The following is a 10,593-nucleotide window of genomic DNA, read 5'->3' as shown; positions in this document are numbered from 1 at the left end:
TTGCTCTTGTATAAACTCAAGACAGTTGTCTTTGAGTTTGCTGCCCTTCCCCCCTCACAAAATCATGGTCGAATGGAGCCTCCCCATGCAGCCATTCCAATGTCCCATTCCTTGGTTATTTTGCCCCCATTAAACCATAAACACTAATGTGCACACTGCTTTACTTCTGCGATGATTTGGATTTCATTTGAAAGTTTTATTTTGCATTTTACAGCACAAACACTAATATACCTGCTAAACAAAACAATGCAGTCTCACATTAAAAACAGACTTAGCATTAAAACTTATCTGCCCTTGAAACTCACATTCATTGAAACAGCATTGAAACCCACATTCAAAGAAAATGTATTTTGCCACTGGCAGATAAAGATCAACTTTGGGATGTTTTCAAATCATAGGCCCCTTGAACACGAAACATACACGGCTCTTTGATACACCTTCCTGATTATATTCCTTGTACAATACAATACAATACAGTTGTTAGAGCCCATTTTAAATTTATTGTTGTGAACATTCTTCCAGTAAACAATTAAACAAAATGCATGCACCAATAATGACAAAACTGCCCAATTCAGAAATTTCCATCATAAAAGTCTACTCCAACTTCTACAGTCCACCAGTATCAGTAAATATGCACAATCTCTGAAGTAGTAAGTCATCTAAATTCCACATTAAAGAAATCTGTAACTAATGGAGATTGCTGCTAGCAAACAGCTTTATATGTCATTGTTTCATTTACAAATAAAGTGCCTGTTGCCCTTGAGGAATAAATTGCCTATGTTGCATTAAAAAATAAGCTAGTAATATTGCAATAGGGAATGGATGGCAAACTGATAACAGGCTCATAGTTACAAGGTATCTTCGCCAAAAAGTACTGCAGCATCCACCCCCTTTACAACATAGTACAGTATGAGCAATGCAACTAACTATTGTGGGAGTAGAACCTACAGCCTTCATCAAAACAAGTACACTACCTGTTGTGCTATTAACAATGCAAGCCTACTCAGCATAAGCAGCACTAAACTTTTGTTCCCCTGCAGCTCCCAGCTCCTTGTAAAATCTACTTGACACTCAGCTGCATCTCTGAACATTGCAGCACAAGAAATCTGAAAAAAAGCCAAAATGTATTTGGGGGGGGGGCAAAATCCAGGGACACATTTTAAACATTGCTTGTATAATGTTGGAACGTTACTAGAATAAAATGCTGTGTTGCCACCATGCATTTCAAGCCAAGTCTTAAACCCAGGACCCTGTGCAAAACAGTCAGAGCAATATACCACTATGCCAAATCAACTGTTTTGTGAAAGGGAGGAAGACTAACTTAAATGGCTACCATTTAGTGAATTCAGTTCTCACCATAGCTCTCAACCTTAGCATAAAAACCTGGATAAAGCCAATAATGAGGGGATGCAATCCCAAAAATAGGGACAAATTTCAAATACCTATATTATAAACTTAGAAAATTGCTAGAATAAAAGGTTTTGTGTTACCATGTACTTTCTGAAGGATATGAAGTCTGAAATTCAAATGCCCGTTATTTTTATTTAACATTTGTTAACCAGGAACTTATGACTTGGAACAAAAGCCAATTTTCAGCAGTCCCCCCAGGGAGAAACACTGCAGACACATGTTTTTCTAAGTTGGGAGGACATGCAGACTCCACACACAAGGCACCCAAGCCAAGAATCAAACCAGAGAACCTGTAGCTGTCAGGCAATTATGCTACCAGTGCACTACTGACTGCGTAAGGAAAAACAAACATACAGAAACACAGATTTTATGAAGAACAGAACAAATATGAGGCAAAAATCTGCAAACTTTTTTTTTTACAAATGGTGGTGGGTAGGGAATTCAGGCCCTTGCCACTTGCATCCATGGTACAGGGTTCAAGCTTGAGGTATTCTCTACCCACCACCATGTATTCTCTGGGGCATTTTACACACACACACACACACACACACACACACCTGCATTAGTTCAGCAGTCTCCATTCCCATCCACACCTACCTTAATTAGTTCAGCTGTCTCCATTCCCATCCACACAGTAAATCCAATCTCTTCAGCCCGCACAAACTAACAGAATTAACTTTTTCTACCTGAATTAATTCAGCTGTCTCCATTCCCATCCACACAGCAAATCCACTCTCTGCAGTCTCCATTCCCATCCACACAGTAAATCCATTCTCTTCAGCCCGAGCAAGCTAATGGCTGGGTTTCCGGTCATCCTGGTAGGTTTCTCAGCCTGCTGAAGATGCTGGATTCCCTGGAGAATAGGATAGAAGCCCCAGTCTGCTGATGATGCAGTCCGGTGTCGTTCTGTTCTGCGGTCATCACCACACAGACTTCTGGGCTGGAGGGCAGGAATGCCATCTCTCTTATCTGGACTGCCTGGCAGAGCAGTCTGGAGTTCTGCGAGAGTACCCAGAACTCCAAGCACAGTACACATGTGTGGAGTTCCAGACTCATTTTATTCTTCTGTTTTATTTCCCTTTTCATTTCTAGGTGGGGGGCTGCAGTCCTATAGTCCTATAGCATGAGCTATCCCTGCAGAAAGGCCTCACTGAAACCACTGACAGGTGTGGAAACCATGGCCTGAAGCTTAACACCACAAAATGCATTATCAGCTCCTTTGGTAAAATCTCAGTTCCCACCAAGTACCACATTGATGGGAGCCTACTGAACACTGTAGGTGTTATAAGAAATCTGGGGACACAAGTTGACATCAACCTCTGCTTTAACCGCCACATTGCCATGGTCAGGAAACCTTTCTATGTGGCACATCTCATTACCAAGGGTTTTGCATCCAGGAAGAAGGAGGTCATTGTCTCTGTGTACTCTTCCCTCATTAGACGAGTCATCAAGTATAATGGCCCATTTGGCATGTACCTCACTAGACACCTGCAACAGCTGAAGAGGCCACAGAAGTACCTCACAATGAGGATCATACGCATTAAACACATGTCCTACACAAAGTCCAAAGACTCCAACTAACCTCTGTCTCATATTGCCTACTTAGAGGCGATCTCTGCTCGACTTGCAAAGCCATGTCTGACCAAGCTCTTTTACAAATGCTACATCTAAAGATATCCCAATCTCTCTGCACCACACACTGCAGGGACCTCAACCTCATTACCACAATCAACACAACATGCTGGATGGACAGGTTCCTCACCCAGAGATTGCACATGCCCTGGAATAGACTTCCCATACATGTCTAGCAAAGCACCTAGATGACCCTGTTCCAGAGAGATCTTGATGAGTGGATGGGTAACAAAGTTCACCTCAGGGATCACGCCAGTGGTTCTACTTGATGGGGTCACTGGTAACTAAAGTTGGGTGGCACAATGCCGGGGCACGTCTATGGGCTAGGCTTGTTAACAGCTCCAAGGTCATTAGCCTAGTACACACTTATGAACTATAAGGGGAGTGACATCGGCATGCCTGATACAGTAGGCCATTGGGTGGGTAACTTGATAAATACTTCTTCCTACAAACATATGCAATTACACCCACACATACATTTGCCAGATCTGAAAGTCGAACCCCTGCTTATCTAGCTATTTGTACTATAGTATTACTCAGTTATCGCATGCGCTACAGTTTACTGCACTGACAACTGGCCATAGTGTTGATAAGGGGAATGACATCAGCAGGACTGATAAGTTTCCCACCCACTGGCATACTTTATCAAAGTACTTTTTCATACAAACATACACACTTTCAGACACACATTTGCCAGAGCTGTGATTAGAACCCCTGCCTATTTGTACTACAGTGTTACACAGTTATCACACGTGCTACAGAGCTTACTGAGCTAACAATTGGACAAATGTGCTAAGAGGAATTACATCAGCAGGAGTGATAAAGTAGGGCAGTGGGTGGGCAACTTATCAAAATATTTCTTACAAGCATACACACACACACACACACACACACACACACACACTTATTTACCAGATGTGAGATTAGAACCCATCTAGTTAGTGATTTGTACTATTGCGTTATGCAGTTATCACACACACTACAGAGCTGAAGTCTGGCCAAAGGTGCTAAGGGGAATGACATCAGCAGGATTGATAAAGTAGGGCAGTGGGTGGGAGACTTATCAAAATACTTCTCACAAACACACACTCATTTGCCAGATCTGAGATTAGAATCCCTGTCTAGCTAGTGATTTGTACTACTGTGTTACGCAGTTATCACACACACTACAGAGCTTACTGGACTAACTGGCCAGAGGTGCTGTGGACTAACTGGCCAGAGGTGCTGTGGACTAACTGGCCAGAGGTGCTGATAAGGGAAATGACAGCAGGAGTGATAATGTGGGGCACTGGGAAGTGTTGTGGGCGGGAATGGCCTAAAACTGTTTTACCTACAAACACACACACCCTCACTCTCACATACACAACTGTCATACACACACTTGCCAATATTGAGATTAGAACCCCTACCTCTCTAGTCATTTCTACTACACTGTTAGGCAGTTATCACATTCTCTGCAGAGCTTACAGGGGTGATCAGTGTCCAATGGTACTTCTAAAGTGAATGAAAGCAGCAGGTCTTGTGAAGTAGGGCAATGTGAAGTGTACTGAGTGGGAAGAGTCTCCTAATACTTGGATCTATGTAGACACACACACAGGCAGATGATGTGATATTATAAACTCAACCACAGTACTGTTACACAGTGGGGCTCACCTTTTATACTGGCACATGCAACTGTTTACAAGTGGTATGCCACTGCCCACAGTAGGATATCACTGTATGCCATTCAGGGTATCCCTGTGTGTAACTCACTATGTCTGTGTCCCCGTGTCTCTCTCCATATCACTGTCTCTCAGTTACCCACATCTGTGTGTGTGTATGCTTGACATATGTTTGACATATGTTATCTGTTGCCTATATATATATATATATATATACACATATATATATATATATATATATATATATATATATATATATATATACACATATATATATATATATATATACACATATATATATATATATATATATATATATATATGTGTGTGTGTGTGTGTATATGTATGTATCTCATACAACATATGCAGATATATCACATATGGGCCACCTACAGCTAGCTGAGGGTAATCCTGTCTGATGTGTGTGTGGGGACATTTGAGGGGTACATAGCTGTCTGTATGCACGGACATATATACACAATACAGTCATATATTCCAATGTGGGCTCCAACATGTCCTGTGACTCTCCAAGTGTGGGAGCATGCCCGGTGTGACCTTGTGACCTTCTATAGTTAGGGTGGGACTCCATTCCAGAGACAGATGTACTCCAGTCCAGGGTTTTTGTGTTAGTCATACCTCTCAGGTGTACTCAGGGCTTTCCTCAGGGTACTTTTGTTTAGCAGACATTTTCTGACATATCTGTAGTCTGAAACTGCAATGTACCGTGTCATTACCTAGTGCCAGACATCCTCAGATCATCACAGTGCTTTACCAGAGCAATAGTATTTGTATGATGCATAGACCAATATTATGAGGGCAGCTATGTAAATTCTTGCCCATCAAGGCCATTTGTGAGGTGCGGCTACAGCCAGTGTAGTAATGACACGCAGCTGTGTGAACAGTCCAGCAACCTGGTGATATACTGGCTAGGGATCTCCTGCTTGTGTGGTATCTTTCTAACCTGAGATGTCATATCCTTGTGTGTGCATACCTCCATTTTTTTGGCAGGTTGTCCAGATGTTTGGCTAGAGGTTTCATCCTTTTTACATAAACTTGTGTTTTTATGGCAAGTCAGTTGCATAAAATTGAATTGTGATGTTACAAAATACAGACATTACTGTTTCCGAATACATAACCTTCGGACAAATCCCACTACTGCAAACCCCTCACCACACCAACTTTCACAGTATGTAAGGGCGATATTTACAACACATGCCTATCATTGTGCCTTTGTTCCACTTTTCTTTCTGCCCTTGTCCAGACAGGGAGTTAGGAGTGTGGATACAGCGTGCATTCATCTGTGCAGACGTCCATTATTTGTAAAAACAAACATAAGAAAAAGGACTATTGAGAATGACCACTGGCAACAGTACCACACAGCACTTATGTTCACAAACGCCTTGGCACTTCTGCTATACATCCTTCAAGATATCAGCATATTCCATATAGCACTGTGAGTTCCACCTCTTATAAAGTACAGTTTTGTACCTACCATAAATGTAGATGTCCGAGAGGTATGCATCTGCAGTCCTAACATATGGGTTGTCCTGCCTCAGGCAGCCCTTCGGTCGGCCGGATTCCAAAGTCTAGGTCTGGCCTCGGCTGATGTCGCACTTCACCCGACGTCATAGCTGCTGTCAATTGGGTATAAAGGCATCAGCCGACGCCATTTTTCTCAGTGTTTCTTGCCCCAGATGCCAGGTGCCCTCTAGGAAGGCTAAATTTGGATAAATGCAAATGATTCCAAACAGTAGAGAGCAAATAAAAATAAACATGTATATACATATATACAAACAAATACACCAGAATAGATTCCCCCAGCTAGCTACAAGATGGGCAAATACCCTAGGAGTACCACAGAGGGGAAGGAGGGTGGGTAATCCTGACTGCAGATGCATACCTCTCGGACATCTACATTTATGGTAGGTACAAAACTGTACTATGTCCTTCAAGGATGCATCTGCAGTCCTAACATATGGGTAGAATACCATAGCCAAACTGGGGAGGAGGCACTAAGAAGATTATGGTGTAGTTAAGATCCCTTGCAAAACAGCAGTGGCAAAACCTGCTCAGGATCTGGAGTATAAAGGTAGATTATAATGCTTGGCAAATGTATGCACGGAGCTCCAAGTAGCAGCCTCTAAAATGTCTTTGGTAGCCACTCCTCGTAAGAAAGCTGTAGTAGTGGCTGTAGCCCTTGTGGAGTGAGGTCTGATGTTTTCTGGAGTTGTCTTTCCATGAAAAGAGTAACAAAATCTAATGCAATTTCCTATCCATTTTGAGATTGTCTGTTTTGAAATTGCTTTTCCTTCCATTCCTGTTGCATATGCTACCAGAAGCTGGTCAGTTTTTCTATTGTTCTTGGTTCTGTCCAGGTAGTAGAGCAATTGCCTGTGCACATCCAAGGTATGCAGTAGTCTTTCCCCTGTTCTGTGGGTTGGGGAAGAATGTTGGTAGGTGGATTGCTTGGTTTAATGATACCCTGGAGACCACCTTTGGCATAAAAGTAGGATTAGTTCTCAAGGACACTCTATCCTGATGGAAGATAAGGAAGGGCTGTACTGCCATTAATGCCTGTAATTCAGAAACCCTTCTTGCTGAAGTGATTGCAAGCAGGAAAGCAGTTTTCCAAGATAAGAACTGTAATTCTGCTGTTGCTGCTGGTTCAAAAGGGGGAAGTGTTAACTTTTCTAACACAAAGTTCAGGTCCCATGTAGGCAAAGGTGGCTTCCTTGGAGGCTTTACATTTTTAATTCCTCTCAGAAACTGCCTGAGTAGAGGATGAGAGAACACTGGAGGATCCATGTTGTATTCTGCTGAAATTGCTGATGCATGAATCTTAATGGAGGAGTAAGATAGGCCATTGTGGAAAAGCTCTGCTAAATATTCCAGGATGTTAGCTATGTTTGCCAATGATACATTTTCTCCTTTTGCTGCACTCCCAATGAGGTATCTTTTCCATTTTGCTGAATATGTTTTCCTTGTGGAGGGTCTGCGAGCCTCCAGGATAATGTCTTTAACCCTTTGAGATAAATCTGGGTTATTTTGTTTTATGTAATGTTCCAAGCAGCTAGCTGCAGTGTTTTCAAGTTTGGATGCAGGATTTTGAAGTTGTTCTGTGTTAGCAGTAGAGGAACTAGAGGTAGAGGCCATGCGTGTGCCCGAGACATACTCCTCAGCAGCGGGTACCAATGCTGCCTCGGCCAGTCTGGAGCTATCAGGATGATCTTCTTTGATCTTCAGTAGCACTTTGTGCATCAAAGGAAGAGGTGGGAATGCATATGCTGTCAGGTTTTCCCAACTGAAGGATAGGGAGTCCACCTTCCAAGCAAGTGGGTGGTATGTCCTTGTGCAGAATTTTCTCAATTGGTGGTTGTGTGGGGATGCGAACAGGTCTATTTCTGGTAGTCCCCATTTCTTTGTAATGGATTTGAAGATGTCTGGATGCAGCATCCATTCGTGGGCATCCGTGGTAGTTCTGCTTAAGATGTCTGCTAGTATATTTTCTTTTCCTGGCACAAATATGGCCTGGAGCTGAATGTTGAGGTTCAGGGCCACATTCCAGAGGTCCATTGCCATCCAGCATAGAGGATATGAATGTGTGCCTCCCTGTTTGTTGATATACCACATAACTGTGGTGTTGTCCGTCCTTATCAGCAAATGACCTTGTTGAAGAAACGGTCTGAATGTCTGAATTGCCTGTTTTACTGCCGGCATCTCTTTTTGATTTATGTGTAGGTTCAGCTGGTCTTGTGTCCATAAGCCTTGTATGCACTTGTCCACCATGTGTGCCCCCCAACCGAGGTCTGAGGCGTCCGTGGTGATAGTCTGGCTTGGGTGAGGCCTGTGGAAAGGCAGTCCTTTGTTCAATTGACAGGCCTGAGCCCACCACTGGAATTCTTGCTTCAGGCATGGAATTGGGGCTTCTAGGCTGTGCTTGTGCTGAGACCATAAATTCCTTAGGTACTATTGCAACTTCCTCATATGTAGTCTGGCATGTGGAATCAATATTATGCAGGATGCCATGTAACCCAGGGCTTGCAGGACTTTCCTTGCTGTAAGCTGGTTCTGCGTTGTTAATGCCATGAAATAGAGTGGTAGTTGCTTTTGCTTTTCTGCTGTGAGGAATGCCATTTGATTTGATGTGTCCAGTTCTGCACCCAAGAAAGTTATCCTTTGGGATGGTATCAGCCTTGACTTTTTTATGTTGACTGTGTATCCCAGGGCTTGCAATAGGTGAATAACCTCTCTCAAATCTTTTGTTAATTTGTTTTTGTTGTCCGCTTGTAACAGGCAGTCGTCCAGGTATGGATAAATTTGAATTCCCTGAAGCCTGCAATGAGCAATTACTGATGCGAGGCATTTCGTGAATACTCTGGGCACAGTAGATAAGCCAAAAGGCAATGCTGAGAATTGATAATGCTCTGATCCTGCAAGAAGTCTGAGGTATCTTCTGCAATCTGGTCGTATGGGGACGTGCAGGTATGCCTCCTTGAGATCTAGAGTCACCAGCCAAGACTCCTTGCCCAGCATGGGAAGAAGTTGCTGTAGGGTCAGCATCTTGAATTTTGGAACAATGAGATATGTGTTCAGAGCGGACAGGTCGAGAATAGGTCTCCATTGGTTTTCCTTTCTTGGTACCAGGAAAACTCTGGAATAAAATCCTTGTCCTTGTTCCATAGACGGTACCTTTTCTATAGCTCTCATCCTTAGTAAGTGGTCAATTTGTTCTAGAGCGTTTGTTTTTTGGTTTGGTGGTAGGTTTGGCATTCCTCTCTTCCTTGGTAGAGTATGGAAGTGAAACCTGTAACCTTTGTCTATTGTCTGTAAAATACATTTGTCTCCTGTAATGTAATGCCAGTTTACTGAAAATAAGGCTAGCTTTCCGCCTAAGGGTGCTTCTAGTTGTTCCCTGGTAGGCGGTATCAGAGCTAAGTCACTGTGACTGTCCTGTGGAAGTGGTAGTGGCTGGATCTGTGGCAGTACTTCTCTGGTTGTTAGGCTGCCACTGACGTCCCCTGTAGGCCCCTCTGGATTGACCTCTGCCTCTTGGGCGCCTATTTCTGCCTCTCTGTGCTCTGGTGGTGTCTGGAAAGGACCAATTCTTCGAAGGCCAATTCCTACTAAACCTCGGAGGCTGGACCTGTAAGAAATCCTTGACTGTTTGGACAGATTTTGCTTTTTCTTCCACCTTCTTTAACACTTGCTGTGCAGGGGAGCCAAACAAACTGTGTTTTTCCATGGGAGCATCTAGGAGCTTTGACTTTACATGGTCTGGTAAGGATTGCTCTTTTAACCATGCATGCCTTCTGATCACTGTACCAGTCATAGCTGATCTAAAGGAAGCCTCCAGTGCATCATAGCCGCATTTTAAGGAATGATTACTGACCTGCTGAGTGTTATGTACCAAATTCTGAAGGGACTTACAGTCTATAGGTTCAGGAGAGGACAGTTTTTTAGTTAGCTGATCTAACAAAAATTCCTGATACTGAATCAGGCCCTAGCTGAAAGAGTAGCAGAAGTATAAACTTTTTTACCCCATCTCTCTAATGCTCTAGATTCTCTTTCAGAGGGGAGGGGGTTTTTGACAGAGGCAGCTGCTACAGCTTTGGGGCCCTGTGAAATAGTTTCAGGATCTGCAATAGGAGCCTTATACAAGTGATAATGTGTGTCCGGGACCCTGTAGTATCTGTCGGGCTTAGCAGGGGCCGGGGGAAGAGAGTCAGGGGCAGTACAAGCATCATTAAATGCATCATCCACAACTGTAAGTACTGGAGGAATGGCTAAAGGCCTATGCTGTGGCAAATGCAAAAAGGTCCTAAGCCTTTTCCTAGAATCTGAAAAATCCTGGCCCTGCCATTGAAATTGTTCTCTCATAGCATGCAAGGTT

At 43.2% G+C, this 10,593-nt stretch overlaps 1 protein-coding gene across 1 annotated transcript in view; it reads left to right on the top strand.

The window, feature by feature from the left end:
- Positions 1 to 7,887: 7,887 nt before the first annotated feature.
- LOC122788019 (trichohyalin-like) overlaps positions 7,888 to 10,593 on the top strand; it is a gene marked incomplete at both ends in the record, with an annotated part of 8,326 nt that continues 5,620 nt past the window's right edge. The window contains 1 exon segment of the mRNA XM_044054943.1: positions 7,888 to 7,935. Coding sequence (XP_043910878.1) covers positions 7,888 to 7,935 — 48 coding nt within the window.

This window comes from Protopterus annectens, chromosome 13.part0, assembly GCF_019279795.1.
Source record: "Protopterus annectens isolate FY-2018-M chromosome 13.part0, PAN1.0, whole genome shotgun sequence".
In the NCBI taxonomy this organism is placed as follows: Eukaryota; Metazoa; Chordata; order Ceratodontiformes; family Protopteridae; genus Protopterus; species Protopterus annectens.
Note: the sequence above shows the minus strand (reverse complement) of the source record. Positions and strands in the feature narration are given on the sequence as shown.